General features: G+C 43.9%; 1 protein-coding gene across 1 annotated transcript; it reads right to left on the bottom strand.

The window, feature by feature from the left end:
- Positions 1-2,010: 2,010 nt before the first annotated feature.
- Positions 2,011-20,034, bottom strand: camkvl (CaM kinase-like vesicle-associated, like). Its single transcript, XM_061220334.1, has 10 exons — positions 19,934-20,034; positions 16,959-17,090; positions 16,201-16,275; positions 14,175-14,313; positions 12,856-12,976; positions 12,518-12,593; positions 11,234-11,370; positions 10,769-10,847; positions 9,484-9,571; positions 2,011-5,262 (listed from the first exon to the last, which is right to left on the bottom strand). Exons 1-10 carry the CDS (start codon positions 20,026-20,028, stop codon positions 3,838-3,840), a joined length of 2,367 nt encoding a protein of 788 aa, XP_061076318.1. The 5' UTR covers positions 20,029-20,034; the 3' UTR covers positions 2,011-3,837.
- Between the last annotated feature and the right edge of the window lie 659 nt (positions 20,035-20,693).

Genomic DNA, 20,693 nt, shown 5'->3' with positions numbered 1-20,693 from the left:
GGGAGTTGTAGTCGTATTTGAATCATTGGAATTCAGTTTTCGGAAATGTAAACCTGTACATTTGCAGCGTAAATCCGAACTAAGCAATGGCGCTGAATTGCATTCAAGTAAAACAATAAAAATGTAATAGATTTTTTTGCACACATTTTGAGCTGTCCATATCCCATATAAGTCACAAGTGACATAGCTTCACATATTTAAACTTGTATTTAAACTGAAGCAGGGATGCCTACTGAAATGTCTATGGCAAAACTGACCCACTGAGATTTAATGCGAGATATAACACGTAATTTATTTTCCTATGTACGATTACTGAAGAAATGTAGCTAAATATAGTTTATATATATTTAAATATAAGTAAAGACCTCATTTTAACAGTAGTGACTAAGGCCTGAACGTATGAAGTGGAAAAAATTGCTTCGCCACACCACGGCAGCGTCCGTGCACAGATGAACACTGAAGAAGCAACATAATGAATGTGTAATGTGTGCCGAGCTGTATTGATAAAGGCATGATTCAATTTGCACTGTTAATTTATCTGCATTTTTGAATGGCAAGGACAGGGCCACCCCATTGTAGCAGACTGCTTTCTCTGAGCTGGAGGACTGAAATATTATAACCAACCACACACACATGCACACGCACACACAAATACAGTACTGTGCAGAAGTCTTAGGCACCCTAGACTTTATTATATATATATGTTGATTTTGTGTGTGTTAGTATAAAAGAACACATTTTAGATTTCCAAATATTCATTTTCCAAAAGATTTAACTTTACAGAGACATTTTTGTATTTAATTTTAAAAAGTAACATATTTCTGTAAGCAATTGACTACTTTTAACATAACAACTTGATCAAGGCTGTCTGAGATCAGAAGCAAGGAGCCAACCAAAGTCTGCAGAAGAACTGCGGCAACTTCTCCAACATGCTTGGAACAACCTCCCAGCTAAATGTCTTATAGAACTGCAGGACAGCGTTGGCCATCTCAGAGAAGTGTTGCAGTTTTAACGCCGAAGGGTGGTCACAAAAAATATTGATTTGATTCAGTTTGTAACTATTCTGACAAATTATTCAAATGTAATGTAAAATGTATAGTATGTTTATTTAGGAGCTTTCATTGAATTTTTGCACAGAACTGTAAATAAATCAAATATATTCTAAACAATATCAGGGCTGTTTTTCCCAGGACCCTACTGGTAATTCAAATGCATAAGCACATTACTCATATATTGGCCTCCCTCCTTCACCCCCATTTCACTGCTCATTAGCATTACTTTAGGTTGGTCAGGTACCTGTACCTGTACCTCACCTACTGCTGCAACAGCTGCAGTGGCCCTGAGGAAGTTACATGCTATGGTGAGTGGGGATATTCGTATGAGCCCCCATCGAGGAGACTGCAGCAAAGGGATGAAACTACAACTACCATTCTCAATTTGGGAATAGGCAATACAAATGTTTATGCAATATAGTCAAACTGAAGTGACTGTTAAGTAGGGATAAGTGTCTATAAGTGAAATAGTGCAGACCCACAAGGCTGCCAAGGTTAAAGCTTTTGTCATAATATTGAGGATGCCTCCTATAGACATATGTTGTACCTACTCATTCCAATATGATCAAAATATTAGCAATGTATTTGGACTCAGACAAGGACAAGTCAACTTAAACACACAAAAAATGCTTATGTTTAGAGTTTTTATTGAAAGAGTGGCAGACAAAATGCAAAATACAGTCACAGAACAGGTCTCTCTTTCAGAGCATTTTGGATTCTGTGAGAGAGAAGCACAAAAATGCAGTGGGATCTATGTCACACCTAGAGCCCAGGCAAACACAAGGATAAGCAAAGGAAACCAGGGAACACAGGAAAGAAGATACCAGGTAAACACAGATAATCAAATCGGATAACATTTCTGAAATAATTCCACAAAAAATAGACTAAACATATCAAACATGTGGGATTTGTTATTTTATTTTCTTTATTTTCTTTATATTTTCTTTTTTTTTGGGGGGGGGGGGGGGGGGGTCTAGGACTTTGAAAGGGGGGCTGAAGCAGGAAGTGAGGAAAAATGCTATATAAATAGTATATACTGTATATCTGATTGTTATTATATGTCATCATTTCTGTCATTACAATAATCTCTCTATGATAACCATGAAGTCAGTTTGAGAATGTCACCATGTGTGTGTGTATGTGTGTATCTGGGCATATTGTGAGTGCATGTGTGCCAGTTTCCTACCAGAATTGGAGAAGGAGGTGGGGGCTGGGGGAAAAATCATAGTATCAGTTTTATTTCAATTGTAATACATTGATAACCCATTTGGTTTTGTGAGTGCCATCTAGTACAGTATAATTGCTTCTTTCCAGATCAAAGCATGCTGCATGAAAAGACACCAGCCAATGACCTGGAATGCTGAAAACAGAAGCTGTTTTTGAGACAGATCAGGGAGTCCACAACCCAGGTCCCGGAGAAGCATTGGGTATCTCTTGGTCTAGTCCAGTTTAGAACCAAAAAACCATTTGAAGTTAACAGTGCAGCTACTGTACATTCTTTCATTGATCAACTAAATTGCTGATTGACAACCCAAACTCACAGATGCTATGGCTCTCCAAGACCATGGTTGAGGAACCTTGCACCAGAGGGCAAACCATTATGAGGGCTATACATGACATGGACATCTTAAAAGGGTACATATGCCATGGATTATGATTTGTATGTCAAAAAATCAAGTCCACTTCCATGTTCAAAAGCATGGGGAAATAACTGTAAATGAAAACGCCAAAGCAGTCTGGATATAGTCATTTTATAGATCTGGAATTGGATCTTTCTGTTTTGTGGAAGAGACCTGATGATACACTGAAAAATTTAGATGATAAAATGTTCTGATCCCTGAGCCTGCATGCAAAGCAATTAGATTTTATTCCGGGATGTGTAGTGCACTTCAGTTTTGTGGCAGGCTGCTACCGTTCACATTTTAATACCAGCGATCACGTGAAGCGGCATGTGTCACACAATCCTACCAACACAGCAGCCCAAGTGGAGTGGTTTCCTGGGGAAAATAAAATGGTTATTTCCAGGAAGACCAAACAGTGAGCGAGGAGGAAACTGTACACACTGCTGGTAGATTGTCTTTCGCAAAACTCTTAGTAGCAGGGTTGCACACGGGTGGAGTCAATGGTTTTGGTCTTCCGGAAATTACAAGCATCGTTACTCGCAACGGAAAAGTTGATGAATCTTTTGTTAACTTAACTGCAAACATCTGGTGGAAAATTGTAGTTGGTGCTGTTTACACTGCACGACGCTCGCCTGGAATTCCTTGTCTGGGATTCGCCATACGATGTCCGGCAAGAGGTAACTTTACAAAAAGGCCAGTTGCTTACTGAAAAAGTCAACCCCTCATTCTCCACTCAACTAATTAGAGTGAAACATATCCTGAACTCGAGTACAGCAGTAATGATAAATATTTGAGTCTTTTTCTACGATGGGTGTTTTTATGAAGAGCTCTTTTTACATTGCATCATGGTCGTGCTTAACCACACTGTGGGGTCTTTTGTAAAACTTCTTTAAAACCTTTTGTAAAACATTTTGTAAGTTTCTTACAGCAAAATATATTGTGAATTAGTAACACTGGGATGCAGGTGTACTGAGAGGGGGTGTGACATGTCCTAGTTAGGCAGCATTTTTAACTATTTAACTTGATGAAAATATCGATTGGGGACTTTAGTGGTCAGTGGAGTCTGGCAGTGGGATTCATTATGGGGTTCTGTGTGAGTTTCTGTAGTTGTATGTCTGTCTTCCTGTGTGTTTTTGAAATGTGTGTGCACTTAATCTCAGCTCTCATAGCCCTCTTCCTGCCATGCCCCCTCTTGCTGATTGGCCAGATTTGGCCCCACCCCTCTGGCTGTCCCTTTCATCCCGGGTGGAGGCTGGTTGGGCGTAGGCCTGGGGGAGGGCGGGGGGAGAAGGGGGAGGGTAGGAGGGGGGGGGAATGGTCAGGTGTGGAAGGGACGGGAGAGGGGGGCGGGGGGTGGTGGGGAGGGGTGGGGGGGTAGAGTGGTGCTGGGCATGGGGGTGAGACCTGGCTGAGGGAGAGGAGTGCGCGCTTTTGGGCCTCTGCTCGGGACAGTCACTTATCTGCTCCAGGAGGGAGGGCATGTCTCCTTCGATCTTCTCCAGGACCGCCGCCATCTGCTTCTCGATCTGCTCGATCACACTGTCCATCTGCCAGTCGCCAACGCTGCCAACACCGCTGACACCCACAACCCCCCCCTGCCCCAGACCCCCGAAAACAGTCCCCCCGCTGGCAGAGTACGAGTAATGGCTGGTCCCCGCTGCTGCCCCGACCTCCCTCTGCTCCTGAACAGAAACGGTGCCCTTTCGCCCCAGGCTGGGAGAACCCGCCACGCTGTAGCCCAAATCCGCCTGCAGCCCCCTGGGGAGGCCCAGTTCGGGGCTCCTCTTCCCCCTGCTCCCCCTCGGGCTCTGGTCCTCCGGCCCTCCCAGCCCCGCGGCCAGGCTCTTCTCTGCCACGGCTTCTGGGAGCTGCGTCTGACACCAGCTGCTGGTGGCCATCAGCCTCCTCTCCCTCTCTGTGGCCGGCTGCACCGGCCGGTCCAGCTCCACAGGGGGTGCTGTGGCCGCGGCGGCGGGATCCGCTTTCCGCCGGCCCGGCATCTCGGGGGAACACTTGCTCCTCTCGTCCGCTCTGCTGAGCTCCTGCTCCAGGATGATCACCTTGGTGCTCCTGCCGTCCGTCCTCTTGGCCGGGTCCAGGCCGGTGGCGGGCGGCGCTGGTTTCTTTTCCGGCAGGGCCTTGTCCGGCCCGAGGGCGGTGGCAGCGGCCGGTGTTTTTCGGGCGTCATCCCTCGCCCCTTTTCTTGCCCCTCCCCTGCTCGCATCCAACATCTCTCCCAGGGCTGTGGGTGCGGGGGTGTGCTGAGTCAGGAAGTCAGCTGTGGACGTGGGGGAGACGCCCACCGACGGACTGATCGGAATCCTTCCCCCCCCTGCCTTCCCGCCCTCGTCATTCGCCCCTCCCGCCCCTCCTTCCTCCTCCCCTCCCCTGGGCACACTTTCCACCAGCACTTCATGGGAGACACTGCCTCTGCTCTCAGGTGTAGCCCCTGTCACACCCCTGCCCATGTCCCGGCCCACCCCTCCCTCCCCATTATCCTCCACCTCCGGGCTCCCCTCCCCCCCGCCCAGGCCTCCAGACTCTGGGGCTCGGAGCCGCTGCATGAACGTGGTGATGCGGATAGCTTTCTGCGGAGAGAGGAGAGAGAGGCTCAAATAAATAAACTCCTCTCAGATATTACTAATATCATTTAATGTGACATTTAAATTCCCATACAAACTCACTAAAGTGAACTATTGCAGGAGTATCACATCTGACAAAAAAACAAATTAGTATTCCACCGCCATCGCTAGGCCACAGCACAGCTCCGGTGCGTGGGAGTTTGAATACACTGGAGAGTTATCGCTGTCATTCTGAAAGGTGTACATACGTATGTGTGGGGATGCTATCCAACTGTTCCATTCCCTGGAAATAAACTTTTTATGACTGTTCTTCCCAACATTAAGCATCCCGCTGAAAAATGTAAAGAATGTTCTAGCTTGCTCTAAATATAATTTCACTTGGAATCTAAGAACGCAAAAGTAAGCCAAGTAACTAAACAAAGGTGAGTATAGCCTTGTGCATTTATTTAAAAATAAAAAGAGCATAAATACATTGAACTAAAAAGTATATTCACATATAATCTACTAATCTAATGTGGATACTACTCCTCACATGTAACTACAACGATGGCTACACACACAATACGAGCTTTCGTATGGAAGCTGTGGTATTTGTTGTAAGGCCAGGCATTTCTACTGCTGAAGGCCATCAAAAAATCTACAGACAACCTTTCCAGCTGGCTGGGGTCCCTATGTAGCCACAGGCCAGTGAGTAGTATCTGATGAGTACTTATCTGAATGAAAATAAACCTTCCATTATGAAAAGTTCTACATGATTATGGCACAATGTACTGTATATCAATGGGCTGGGGTGAGAGACTGCTGAATGAAACAGGGATCCAGTTATTCATGATCATGATTCATGATTTACCTCGCCCACACACACACATCCGCACATATACAGACATATACTCACACACAATCATACGTTTACATACAGAATTCATACGCACATACACACACACTATTGCAGACATATGCAGTACATACACACATAAAAAGCAGATATACACACAAATGAACACTCATAGACACATGTACAGCTATATCCACACACAAGGCCATACATTCTTTCATGTACACATACTCACACAGACATTATTCCCCTTATCGTCTTATGTATCGTGGATGTAAAATAGCACACATGGTCTTCAAAGAAAGCTGTTAGCACAGAGCACAAACCTCATTCAAGGGAAGCATTTGAAAACTCCAAAGGAGGACTCATTAATCATTACAACATTAGAGCTTTCTAAGCTCCATGGAACCAAGTACCGTAAGTGTGACAAGACTGGGTGAGGTGATCGTCTCAACAAATTTCTGTCAGTTTTAGGTTTGACTTTATCTCTGCAGTGCTCTTGACCAACTGCACTCCCAAGAGTTTTCAAAAAGCCCCTCCCTCTCCCAACAATGTCACTCTGTGTCTTTGAAGACCACTCGGGAAGGTTAAGACAGGTCGGGTGTCATGGTGTTCCTCCAGCTGCTACACGTGGAAAGCATGGATGGTGCCCCTGCAGGGTGTTTTTGCCCCACAGGTGGGTAGGTGAGTGAGACAGTGGGGAAAGGGGGAGTGGAGGGAGGTGCACGGCCAAACTCTTTTCATAATCCCACCAAGGGCTTGATATTTATTTTTAAAACAACATACAGTTACAGCCCATCCTCAGAATCATCCAATTGACGGCCGGTAGAAGTCCGGTCATTCTAAAGCTGGAAACATACTTGAATTAGAGGCGAGGTGGGCGAATCCAGTGCGTCATTGCTCACATACTCCTGTGCTTACTTTTTGTCTGACTTGAGGTTTTAACCCTCCTATTATATTAAGATTTTATGACTGGTTTTACATTTGGGGTGAGATTCAGCTCAACAGTTGAAATAAACCCAAAAAGATTGGAATATAAATTTTTTGACACGTAGTGTGTTGCCTTCTTATTGTCTCCCAAATGACTGACCTTTTATGCATAAATTTGTGAAAAACATCTCATTTTAGAGCCTGAGGTACAGGAAGTGAAAGTTTAGCACCTGAATGGGCCAAAGTGCCACCAGAATCATTCACAAAGAAATCTGTGAAAAAAATAAAAATGCTTGTATATTTTGTTACAGATGCACAGCATGGTGTATATTGCATTTTTACGATTTAATCCATCCATCCCATCCATCCATTATCTGAACCCGCTTATCCCGATCAGGGTCGCAGGGGGGCTGGAGCCTATCCCAGCATACATTGGGCGAAAGGCAGGAATACACCCTGGACAGGTCGCCAGTCCATCGCAGGGCACACACACCATTCACTCACACACTCATACCTACGGGCAATTTAGACTCTCCAATCAGCCTAACCTGCATGTCTTTGGACTGTGGGAGGAAACCGGAGTACCCGGAGGAAACCCACGCAGACACGGGGAGAACATGCAAACTCCGCACAGAGAGGCCCCGGCCGACGGGGATTCGAACCCAGGACCTCCTTGCTGTGAGGCGGCAGTGCTACCCACTGCACCATCCGTGCCGCCTTCGATTTAATCCTACCAAATAAAAAAATAATAGAAAAATCATACATTATCAACATAAAAAGGCTTAACTGGTTTAAAGAGATGTCAAAGACTGAACGGGGTCAAACTGACCCCGAACATAGGAGGGTTAAAGTAATATCCATTAGGGGGCAGATCAGGGCTGGAACATGCTGACAGTTACTTCTGTCTCTGCACAAGAAACATGTGGATGAGACTGTTAAAATGTATACTGCTGCCATGGTATATGTGAGTATTGCACCTGGCCGATGTGCAGTGCCAATTTTTGAGGACTTGCACAAAAAGCGTGACAGCAAACTTGCGTGCGCTTTCATGTAATTTAAATCAAGTATGTTTCCGGCCTACGTCTGCATATCCCCACCCACTGAGTTAGCCTGTCGGGACAAGACCAGGGCCGGCACCCTCCCCACCACTGCCTCACCAGCACAGTACCTTCAGCTCCTGTGGTTTCACGGGCAGAGGGGAGAGAAGAGTGTCATTTCCATTAGTCATGCTGTCTCTCCAACGTAACACAAACCTCTGTGCTTTTACTAGGGGATAGGGGAGGGTCTGTTTAATAGTTTAAAATCCTGCTCAAATCAAGTCCAGAAATGGGTAGAACTTGCAGGCACACTGCCCAAACATTTAATCACCATACTGGAGAACCTGTTATTAGTAAAGGCTCTGAATAAACAACTGAGAAACTGCAACCACAGCACTGCCTCCTTTGTATGCTGCCTTAACCAGATCCCTCATCGCTTTGGTAACCCAGGCAACCAGGTGAGTCAAACTGCTAAAGGCATTTACTGTAACATAACCCATAGTCTTGGATTGGATCCTGACCAAAACATGACTGGACATTCCAAATGGAAAGAAAAAAAGTAATAAAACATTGACCAGCTCTCACCACAAGCTCAGGCTAGACCCGGAGAGAAGCTCAGTCAGTTATCAATAAAGGCCCTCACCATAATCACACTGGACCCATAGAGAAGGTCAATCAGTTATCAATAAAGGCCCTCACCATAATCACACTGGGCCCCTAGAGAAGCTCAGTCAGTAAAGGCCCTCACCATAATCACACTGGACCCATAGAGAAGCTCAGTCAGTAATCAGTAAAGGCCCTCACCATAATCACACTGGGCCCCTAGAGAAGCTCAGTCAGTAAAGGCCCTCACCATAATCACACTGGACCCATAGAGAAGCTCAGTCAGTAATCAGTAAAGGCCCTCACCATAATCACACTGGGCCCCTAGAGAAGCTCAGTCAGTAATCAGTAAAGGCCCTCACCATAATCACACTGGGCCCCTAGAGAAGCTCAGTCAGTAAAGGCCCTCACCATAATCAGGCTGGGCCCCTAGAGAAGCTCAGTCAGTAATCAGTAAAGGCCCTCACCATAATCACACTGGGCCCCTAGAGAAGCTCAGTCAGTAATCAGTAAAGGCCCTCACCATAATCACACTGGGCCCCTAGAGAAGCTCAGTCAGTAATCAATAAAGGCCCTCACCACAATCATACTGGACCCGTAGAGAAGCTCAGTCAGTAAAGGCCCTCACCATAATCGTAGCTTAGAGCCTTGGTCTAGGCTACATCATTGCAGAGTTTATGGCAGCGAGACACAGTTTGTCTCATCCTGTTCCCATGGAGGCAGCATTTCACCTTTCTTCCCCCACTGTATATTTATCTTTCTGTCTGATTTAACCGCCCCTCTTTCCCTCCCCCCATCTCTCTCTCTCTCTCTCTCTCTTACCCTCCACTTGGCCTTTGCAAAATTTTTCTCAAATTGGGCACACACTCCATCTTTCAGATTCTTCTCTGAGGCACCATTTCCTGCAATCCTGCAAAACACAAAACACACACACACGCACACAGACACAGACACACACACACACAGACTGAAACCAACCAGCTTTACTGCTTCCATGACAGTGTAAGAGTAAAACTGAAATGGCCCATAGGGACAGCTTGTGTTTACAGTATCTCTGAATTTCTGTATCGATATCAACTTATTAAAACAGTTCATCTCCAAGCAAACTCCTGAGAGCTGTTTTATTCCACATAAATAACACAACTAAAACATATTCTTAAAAAACAGGGAGTAATAACCAGTTTCATATCAGAATGTCTGGTTTACACAGTACCCATACAGTTGAAATGACACATGAATTTCAGTTCAGTTAACTGATAAAATCATGAATATAAAAACAATGGGCCTCATTTATCAAACATGAGCAGAACAAATTGACTGTAAATCCTTTGGAAAAACATCTGGGCAAATAATGCGGGATTTATCCTTTTCGGATGTCATTTTTTCCATAGTAGTCAAACAAAGTTCATAAGTAGTTTCAGCAGTTCGTATTGTGAAGTAAGATGTAGCCTACACATAATCTGTGGTTGGCGGAGTTGTCACTGCTGCCTTCCAGGCTTCAAGGTGCGAATGGAAGTGCCACCCTTTTTGCCTCCCGTTTAATGTAAAACCATTTTATTTTTGCCTGTTGTATAGCGCATGTTACTTGAGAAAGAGTTTACAACAGCTAGGCTATATATTGCCTGGCTTTAGTCTTCCCAAGCTCTGACAATCCACTGCTTATGCTGCGGAATAAAATATGCTTTTGGCTTGTACTTCAATCTCAATCTTTAATCTCCGCCTCAGAGGAGCACTTTTCTTTCTTTTGGCTATCTCTTTAAATTGCGAAAATTCCATATATTGTCAATTTATGCTAATCACAAATTTTGTGAATGCGCCATTGATGTATGATTACTTGGTATTTATCAACATACACATGTGGATACGGTAAAGATGGTGTCATAAATCTGGCGGAATTTGTTAGTTTGGTTCTGATGGCATACATTTGCATAAGGATTTCCGAAAATATTGACAAATGAGGCCCATTGAGTGCTGTGTTTCACTTACATTTTCTTTTTTTGTGAAAGACCAAATGGTATGCCCTTCTCAATACACACAGTATCACAGTGTCTCCTTTGTGTGTGTGTCTATGTGTGTGTGTGTGTGTGTGTGCCAGTGTGTATTTTACCATTCATGCCAAAGTGCTTCCTGGGCTGTGATTCTCAGCATCTGATCCACCTCCATTAGCCTACAAACCAGCTCTTTTGCTGAAAAGTGTGTTAGAGAGAGAACGAGAGTGTTACCGACCAGTTAAACAAGGTCAAAATAACAAACTTTATTAAACTAGCAAAACCCATCACGAAAGGCACTGTTGCTCACTTAAAACTCACATAAAAACCTAACCTAATCTATCCACCCACCCTTATTTAACATAGGAACCACTGAGAGCATAAATTATGCTTTACTTCAGTTTTTTCCTGTGGCTTCAGGGCAGCCTGTCTAATGAGAAGTAAAGTGGGTGAGTGCAGTGGGGGATTTGAACAGCTTTTCTTGTGACTGCTTGTGAATACAGATCATTCAGCTGTAGCTTTCCAGTCTGTTCCTCCTAGCGTTCTGACCGACAGTGTTTTACATGTCTCTGACAGGGCTGTACCTGCAGGAGAGATGTCATCCCAGTAAGGGGAGTCAAACTCAAACTCCCCTGCTACAATACGACAGAATATGATGCGGTTGTGCAGGTCAGTGTTCTCTTCCTCCGTCTCATCATAGAACGGAGGGTTTCCAGACAGCCTGGGTGGGAGAGGGAGGAGAGAGTGAGAGAGAGTGCGAAATAGAGACTGAGGAAGAGAGGATTGAAAGGAGGTGTGTTAATTGTGCAGTTTGATGGTGTGTTTTGGTGCAGTTTGGTGATGTGTTACAGTGCAGTTTGATGGTGGGTTATGGTGCAGTTTGGTGATGTGTTACAGTGCAGTTTGGTGGTGTGTTACAGTGCAGTTTGGTGGTGTGTTACGGTGCAGTTTGGTGATGTGTAACAGTGCAGTTTGGTGGTGTGTTACAGTGCAGTTTGGTGGTGTGTTACGGTGCAGTTTGGTGATGTGTTACAGTGCAGTTTGGTGGTGTGTTATGGTGCAGTTTGGTGGTGTGTTACAGTGCAGTTTGGTGTGTTACGGTACAGTTTGGTGGTGTGTTACGGTGCAGTTTGGTGGTGTGTTACGGTGCAGTTTGGTGATGTGTTATGGTGCAGTTGGTGGTGTGTTATGGTGCAGTTTGGTGGTGTGTTACAGTGCAGTTTGGTGTGTTACAGTGCAGTTTGGTGGTGTGTTACGGTGCAGTTTGGTGATGTGTTATGGTGCAGTTGGTGGTGTGTTATGGTGCAGTTTGGTGGTGTGTTACAGTGCAGTTTGGTGTGTTACGGTACAGTTTGGTGGTGTGTTACGGTGCAGTTTGGTGATGTGTTATGGTGCAGTTGGTGGTGTGTTATGGTGCAGTTTGGTGGTGTGTTACAGTGCAGTTTGGTGTGTTACAGTGCAGTTTGGTGGTGTGTTACGGTGCAGTTTGGTGATGTGTTATGGTGCAGTTGGTGGTGTGTTATGGTGCAGTTTGGTGGTGTGTTACAGTGCAGTTTGGTGTGTTACAGTGCAGTTTGGTGGTGTGTTATGGTGCAGTTTGGTGATGTGTTATGGTGCAGTTGGTGGTGTGTTATGGTGCAGTTTGGTGGTGTGTTACAGTGCAGTTTGGTGGAGTGTTACAGTGCAGTTTGGTGGAGTGTTACAGTGCAGTTTGGTGTGTTACAGTGCAGTTTGGTGGTGTGTTATGGTGCAGTTTGGTGGTGTGTTACAGTGCAGTTTGGTGTGTTACAGTGCAGTTTGGTGGAGTGTTATGGCGCAGTTGGTGGTGTGTTACCGCAGCACAGTGCAGTCATCTTTTGGACACTTACAAGATGAACATAATGACTCCCACGGCCCAGCAGTCCACTGGGCGGCCATACCGATGTCGAGCTACAACTTCTGGTGCTGGAGTGGGAAGAGAGAGAGAAAATCAGAGCGAGAGAGCGAGAGAGACAAAGAGGATGCCAACTATTGGTGACCCAAACTGTGATACAAAGCCACAGATGTTTTTATTTCAAAATGGCACAGAGAATACATAGTAATTCACAGCAACTCTGGGGTGGAAGACAAAGAGAGTGAAGAAGGGGGAAGAAAAAGAGAGCAACAGAGATAAGCGAGGGCAAGAGAAAAAGAGAGACATGGAGTGAGAAAGGTGTAGGGGGTGTACCCAGGTATTCAGGTGTGCCACAGGGCTCAGTGATAGAGCCGTTCTCAAACTTGGACAGGTAGAAGTCCCGCAGAACCACTTTGTTGTGGTTGTTCTCTGTATAGTACATTAGGTTCTCCAGCTGAAGGAAAAAGAGACACGGACTGAGAAACACTGTAGTTACAGCACCAAAGAAACGTGGAAAAGCAATGCACTCACACATCACTTCTTCCACTTTTCTGTCCTTCTGTCAGTGGACCAGATGTGCAATGCACTCTTGGCTAACAGTCACCCTGGGGGCTATTTAAGGAGAACAGTGAGCAGCAGAAATGGTACTGGTTTACAGTATAACGGGTTACTATTAATGGTAAGTATTTCAATGAATTATTTGTCCCAGTCCTGGAATGGTGCTACATTGTTGGGGTTCTGCCAGCTGATGAACATGCAAGTCAGCCCACCAGTGTCCCTTCTGAAACATTGACTGCCGCCTCTTAACTTGTTCAAACAAGAAAGAACCGTTAATCCCCTGTGGACCGCAGTGTGCCCATTTTTGAAACTACAACATTGCCAGGTTTACAGACACATGAGCACTGTATATGCAAATGACATTCATCAGTTTTTTAAAATTTTCTTCTTAAAGCAAGAGCTATACCAATGTACGTATATTATACCCAGGCGTCCACTGGAGGGCAGCAGACACATAGGCAAAGTGTGGGCAGTGGCGATGGTTCTAAATGGGGATGATCAGAAGCCACTTGAGACTGTGTTTAGCATTAAAGGTGCCAATTGGCTCCACGCACATTTGTTTTCACACATTAAAGCCAAACGGGACCGTCTGCAATATCAGTTTAATGCTCAAGAATTGCATCATGTATCTCTAGAGTGGCTGAACGTATAATATATATTTGTTATTTTTCCTGTCGGCCAAGGAGGACAGGGCACACACACACACACACACACACACACACCTTTATTTATATACGTAGGTTGTCTTAGCGAGATTAAAATCCCTTTATAAGGGAGGTCTGTTGGACATCCACAGGAAGGGAAATAAGGTTGATTTATGAGGGAATTTGGCCAGGACACTGGGCTTAACTCCCTTACTCGATGCCATGGAATCTTTAATGATTACAGTGCATCAAGGCCTTAACATCACATCGGAAGAACACTGACTTCATGCACGAGGGATCACCACAGTAAAAACATCTGTTATTTCAATGCAGCGACTCCTGGGATCAGACAGGCACAGCTATACAGTATGTTTTAACATTGGGAACACTGTTATGGTCGCAGACACACAGAAAGCCCTGTAATGCCCCACTCACAGCCCTGTTAGTCACCTTCAGGTTCCTGTGCACAATGTTGAGGGAGTGCAGGTAGGCCACAGCCTCCAGGACCTGGCGGATCACGTTGGAGGCGTCTCTCTCCGTGTAGCTGCCCTGGTCCAGGATCCAGTCAAACACATCTCCTCCTGTAGCTCTGTATTCCACACACGTACAATACACAATTAACACACACACACACCACAACCATACACACACAACAAAATTCTGTCCCAGCTTTTATTAGCTATATATTCGTGCACTAAATGTCAGTGATGTACGATGATGTAAACCACAGTGATGTGAATTAAAATCAGGAAATCTATGAAAAATCTTAACATTTTAAAAATAACAAAACAAAAATAAACCTCCAAGATGGATGTGAGATTATAATGTAATCACCAATCATTGCATCTTAGCCCCCTGGTGTGGCTCAATCTTTAGCTGGACCAAACAGCCGGGCGGATCTTGACTTAAAGCCTTGTGATTCAGGTCACAGATGATCCCACTGCTGTTATGCGCATGTTGAGTGGGAAACAAAATGTCTAATCCTCAGGTAGACAGTGATGTCATGTCCTGTCCTATAATGAGTATGTGTTGTATTCTATCTAAATTAACTGACCTGCACTTGTGAGGACACCGGATGTGGAGACGAATCAAGTCACATGGGTGAAGCTATGATGAAACCAGGTGCAATAATGTCAGACTGCAATACTCATTACTAAACTGAAGAGGGCACTCAAATGCACATCTCCTGGAGTATTAATGTGTTACTGAACAGAAGGTGGCCCCTTAAACGCACAGCTCCTGGAGTATTAATGTGTTACTGAACAGAAGAGGGCCCTCAAACGCACAGCTCCTGGAGTATTAATGTGTTACTGAACTGAACTGCGCCCTCAAACTCACTGCTCCTGGAGTATTAATGTGTTACTGAACAGAAGAGGGCCCTCAAACGCACAGCTCCTGGAGTATTAATGTGTTACTGAACTGAACTGCGCCCTCAAACTCACTGCTCCTGGAGTATTAATGTGTTACTGAACAGAAGAGGGCCCTCAAACGCACAGCTCCTGGAGTATTAATGTGTTACTGAACTGAACTGCGCCCTCAAACTCACTGCTCCTGGAGTATTAATGTGTTACTGAACTGAAGAGGGCCCTCAAACCCACAGCTCCTGGAGTATTAATGTGTTACTGAACTGAACTGCGCCCTCAAACTCACTGCTCCTGGAGTATTAATGTGTTACTGAACTGAACTGCGCCCTCAAACTCACTGCTCCTAGAGTATTAATGTGTTACTGAACAGAAGGTGGCCCCTTAAACGCACAGCTCCTGGAGTATTAATGTGTTACTGAACAGAAGAGGGCCCTCAAACACACAGCTCCTGGAGTATTAATGTCCTACTGAACAGAAGGTGGCCCCTTAAACGCACAGCTCCTGGAGTATTAATGTGTTACTGAACTGAACTGCGCCCTCAAACCCACTGCTCCTGGAGTATTAATGTCCTACTGAACAGAAGGTGGCCCCTTAAACGCACAGCTCCTGGAGTATTAATGTGTTACTGAACAGAAGGTGGCCCCTTAAACGCACAGCTCCTGGAGTATTAATGTGTTACTGAACAGAAGGAGGCCCCTTAAACTCACAGCTCCTGGAGTATTAATGTGTTACTGAACAGAAGGTGGCCCCTTAAACTCACTGCTCCTGGAGTATTTATGTGTTACTGAACTGAAGAGGGCTCTCAAATACACTGCTCATGGAGTATTTATGTGTTACTGAACAGAAGAGGGCTCTCAAATACATACATATAAAGTATCATTAAATATGAAATAAAAAATATAAAAACATGCACTTGCGATGACTATTATTTTTGGTTATAACTGCTCTACATGCGTGTTTTGCTATTCATGGATTTCATGCTTTTCACTTGTTCATGAACTAATGCACTTGTAAATCTCTTTTGATTAAAAGCATCTGCTAAATGACCAAAATGTAAATCTAAAATGAGTATTAATGTGTAGTACTGAACAGAAGAGGGCACTCAAACTCACAGCTCCTGGATGATAAAATACTCCTTCCTGGTCTCAAAAGTGTCAATCAGTTGCAGAATATTAGGGTGGTTGACCCTGCAACATGTGTACCAAAAAAACACATTGATAATAGTACATACATAATGCTTAAAAGTTTAAAAAAGGACCTAAAAGGTATTTTATTTTTAAGAATAAACTGTTATGATGCCTACAAAAAACTAAACTAAACCAGCAGTATTTTCTCATGCAAAGACAAAGAGTACTGTGGCAGATTCTATAGACCCACCAGATACTCAGCTCAGCAGCCTTAACACTGAAATTGCCCTCTCCCTACTGTTGAAGCTGGAACATTCAAAATTGATTAATCTTATGAATATTCACGAATCACCTAGGTTAATACTGTGGCAATAAATGTTATTTACTACGGGTGCTGTTTGTAAAAACCCACGCTCAGCAACACTGCTCAATTTATCCATATTCAGTATTGCCAAATGTTTAAAAAAGTGACATCTGAAAATTGTAGTGCAATTATTTACAATTGCCGATGCTAAAAAATGAGCAAGGTTACAGAGTGGGCAACTTTTTACACACTGCACCCCATATTTTATTGTACTACTGCACTAAAAACTCCTGCTGCCAAATCAGACCCTGTAGTCAAGAAGAAGAGGGGACTGCACGGAATACAGGAGTATCTTGTAAGTCCATACAATCTGCACAAGTGCTGAAATCACACGCCCATAGTGCTCTGTCTCTCCCACTCTCACTATCGTCTTGCTTACATTTTCAGGATCATTATTTCATTCTTGGCCGCCTTGCGTACTTTCCTGCCGTCTTTCTTGAGGAACTTTTTGCAGACATAGACCTTGTCCGTCTGTCTGTCCTTGGCCAGGCACAGTTCACAGAACTCCTTCCTGCACAGAGTCCAGGCAGACAAGAACAGTTATTCTTATGAACTTATTTTACCCGTATTCAACCAGGTAGATCAGCACTGAGCTCTCAGTAGAACTTATGTGAGTCAAAGTGGGAAGAAACAGCAGGGGTTTTGTAGACCCTTGGATGTTGAGGGATGATAAGGATGTAACCAGTTTTGAGGGAATTTCACCCAGACTCAAACCTTCATTTAAAGATACAATAGGTAATTTCGGACTTCTAATGGTCAAGAGAGGAATAGCAGCAACAAACACGCTCAAACCACAACACTGTTTACCCCACCCCTTAAACGCACTGACATTGAAATGCCATTGGCTGCAGCAATTAGAACCAATTTTCAGCCAATGAGCCTGAATTATTGTACAGTTATACAATGTTTTCATACAGAGAGTCAGGCGTTCAATATAAACAAAAATATTAACTATTGTACCTTTAACTCGGACCTGGGTTCAGCATCACATCTGAAAGACTGCACTCTCTACAGCACAGATTTCAATGGATTTATAAAAAAGCGCTATACAAATAAAATTGAATTGAATTGAATTGAACTCCAGCTCAAACATTCAGATTTGCTTGGATTCAGTACTAATCAAGCCCAGCCCTGCTTATGTTCGGTCCTAATTAAAGCCCTGCAAAGTTTCAGTACTAATCAAGCCCAGTCTGGCTTAGCTTTAATACTACCCAAGCGCATCCCTGCTTAGATTCAGTACTGAGCAAGCCCATCCCAGGCCATCCCAGACCAGTTTAACTTCAATTGTACAGGGTGGTGAGGCTGTTGTATTATTCTTTGTAAATACAAAAGGCCAACAAAACAGTTCACTTTAAATTAAAGGATGTATGCCCAGGAATATAACTATCTATCACAATATATTGTTCAATACTACAGCAATGGTTTCCCAACATAATGCAACACAGCTTCTTTCAATGGCAAACAAATTCAGGCCAGTAATTTATATACACGGTGATTGGACCCGGGCCAGCTGGTGACAGCTGGTAACTCCACCGACCCCAGAGGACCAGGGGATTGTGGGACATGTGGACACAGCATGCAGGGTTGGGGAGGGGGGTAGGGCTGTGTCCAATGGAATCTGTTAGTTCCAAGGCTAATAGGTGTACATTTTTGGAAAGTATGAGAAATGTATTCTATAACCAATACAAATTACATAGTGCATTTTGTATTAATGCATTAAGATGAAGGGGGCAATTACTTATATCGGTGATATGGGTGTTTTATAACTTTTTTAATTAAATAAATTAGATAATTTCAAAATATGTTGTGTTTACTCAGGTTCCCACTATTAAAGGTACAATAGGCCATTTTGGACTTCTGACGGTCAAGAGAGGAATAGCAGCAACAACACCTTCAAACCACAACACTGTTTATCCCTCCCCCTTCTCTGTAAACGCGCTGACATTGGCTGTAGCAATTAGAACCAATTTTCAACCAATGAGCTTGAATTATTGTACAGCAACACAATGTATTGGTACAGTGTCGGGCTGTCAACTGCATCTTTTAAAACCCGAATTTAAGGACTATAAACACAAGCAGAGGGTGAGTCAACATGTCAGTGAGCCTTTTTCAGTGATAGCAAGGGATTTATTTTTTAATATTTAATATTACATTTTGTCTCAAGAACTCAAATAATTCAGTGTGACAAATATGCAGTAATAGAGGAACTCAGGAAGAGACAAATACATCGCATGGCACTGTACTATATCTGTACTATATATATTTCAGTATTTTGCAGTAAATTGCATGTCATTGAGGCCTATCCCATTGCGGCAACATCCTCATTCCCCAGAAGCACACACAGCCACCCAGCATCTCAGTCCAGCCAGCTGAGCTGTGTAGCTGCAGCATCAGAGCACTGGACCATGGTTAGCCTTGTGTATGCCTTAGCTAACGATAGCATTTATGTGTTATTGTAGTACTCGGGGTATTCTAGCTCCCAACCATGGTATGCTAGTTGGTAAGTTGATGTACTCTTCAAGGGTTCAAGTTGTATCTATGTGATCACTCTAGGACTTGAAACCATACTTTCCTCTAGGGTCCTCAACGCACTTGGCTTGAGTGGTCCCTGGGTTTGATTTGCACTTCATTGTACGTCGCTCTGGATAAGAGCGTCTGCAAAATGCCTGTAATGTAATGTAATGGGCAGGTCACAGGCAGTCTGTTGAGCAGAATGTCCTGCGGACTGAAGGGCAGTATGCCCAGCTACTCAACGGAGCTGTAGTTGCACATGAGCTGTAGTGTGCAAGCCCTACGTGACAGGCAGGAAGCCCAACTGATCACTGATCACAGCTAGCCTGCTCTGCACCTATGTCTGCCAGGCCTTTCTCTCCTCAACCCCCACTCGCAGACAGTAGCCATTGTTCTTCTCATCTGTCTGCGCTGTGACGCTATGGGTAACTTCCAAACAGAGACAAAAACCGAATGTCTGTTCCCACCAGAATAAAGCAGTCTAATTTACTGTAATCCTACACAACCTCACAGATCTTTTGTAATTTATTAATAATTCATTCATTTTTGTGAAGAACAAAATGACGAAGCCATTTGTGACCATGCTGAATGGGGTTTTCTTTTTTTTTTTTACTCAAATCCTGTCATTTAGATGCATGGCCCAGCTGCACATACTGGTTGTGAAAGTAGGGGTACCTTTGCTTCGCCCAAAAAACTGGGTTACCTTTTCACTATTCACACCCATCATTCCTCATTGATCAAAATTTAAGCTTATTTACAACTGACATATTAATACAGTTTTTCATGTTATCCTTCAGCATTTGTTTGAATAGTGAACAGTGATTGCTTGATATGGGTACTCACGCCCTCAGGACCTGTCCAATCTCATACTTGTCTGTGACGTCGGTTGGGCTGTTGTAGTTTCGCCCATCCCGTTGAGCAAAGCATCCAAATGGCATGGCAGCATCTACCTGTGCAGGAAGACAACGGCCGTGTTAGTTTCACGCCGTCTTCAAAGGCACAGATAGGAACTCAACATGAAACCAGCCAAGGCTCACTCAAGCATACATCATCACCCAAAATGGTGAAGGCCATCAAGGGGAAAAATTTTCAGTTTTTCCTCAATTTAGCCAACTCTTCATAACTTCTTAAATTATGTGTTTAAAAATATATATAAAAGTGTAATACTTGTGCATTTTCTGTACTCCTCCAATCAATATCCTTTTCAAACAGCGGTGTCAGTCAAGTCAAATCGACTCCCCGCCCTTCATAAATTCCCCGGAAGGATTTGTTTCACTCACGTGTACATCATATAACTTCCATTTCAGCTTTTAGCTCATCTAAAACTGGTACCAAACATGCATTTATTGAAAAACACACAATACTCATTTTGATCAAGTCATAGAGATAAGATAATCACAAAAGAATGTTCCCACAGTCAATGTTCCTGGCTACAATGGATTAGGAGAAAAAATAAATACATAAATTACAAATGCTGCTTTTTGGAACTTGAAACTATTTTACGAGCTTACTGATGTGGTATACTGCCCGAAAGCAGGCCCATGATTTAAAATCAAGAGTATGTGTTTACAACAGAAAACACAGTAAGGAGAACACAGCAAAA

Source organism: Conger conger, chromosome 14, assembly GCF_963514075.1.
Source record: "Conger conger chromosome 14, fConCon1.1, whole genome shotgun sequence".
Lineage (NCBI taxonomy): Eukaryota > Metazoa > Chordata > Actinopteri > Anguilliformes > Congridae > Conger > Conger conger.
This window is presented reverse-complemented; position numbering and strand designations above follow the sequence as displayed.

Excerpts from the sequence above, each read along its gene's own strand:
- camkvl (XM_061220334.1), bottom strand. The coding sequence starts at position 20,028 with ATGCCATTTGGATGCTTTGCTCAACGGGATGGGCGAAACTACAACAGC. Across the intron at positions 17,091-19,933 it reads ATTGGACAGGTCCTGAGGGC|GAAGGAGTTCTGTGAACTGT; the intron begins GTGAGTACCCAT and ends GACTCTGTGCAG. Across the intron at positions 16,276-16,958 it reads GAAATAATGATCCTGAAAAT|GGTCAACCACCCTAATATTC; the intron begins GTAAGCAAGACG and ends CACATGTTGCAG.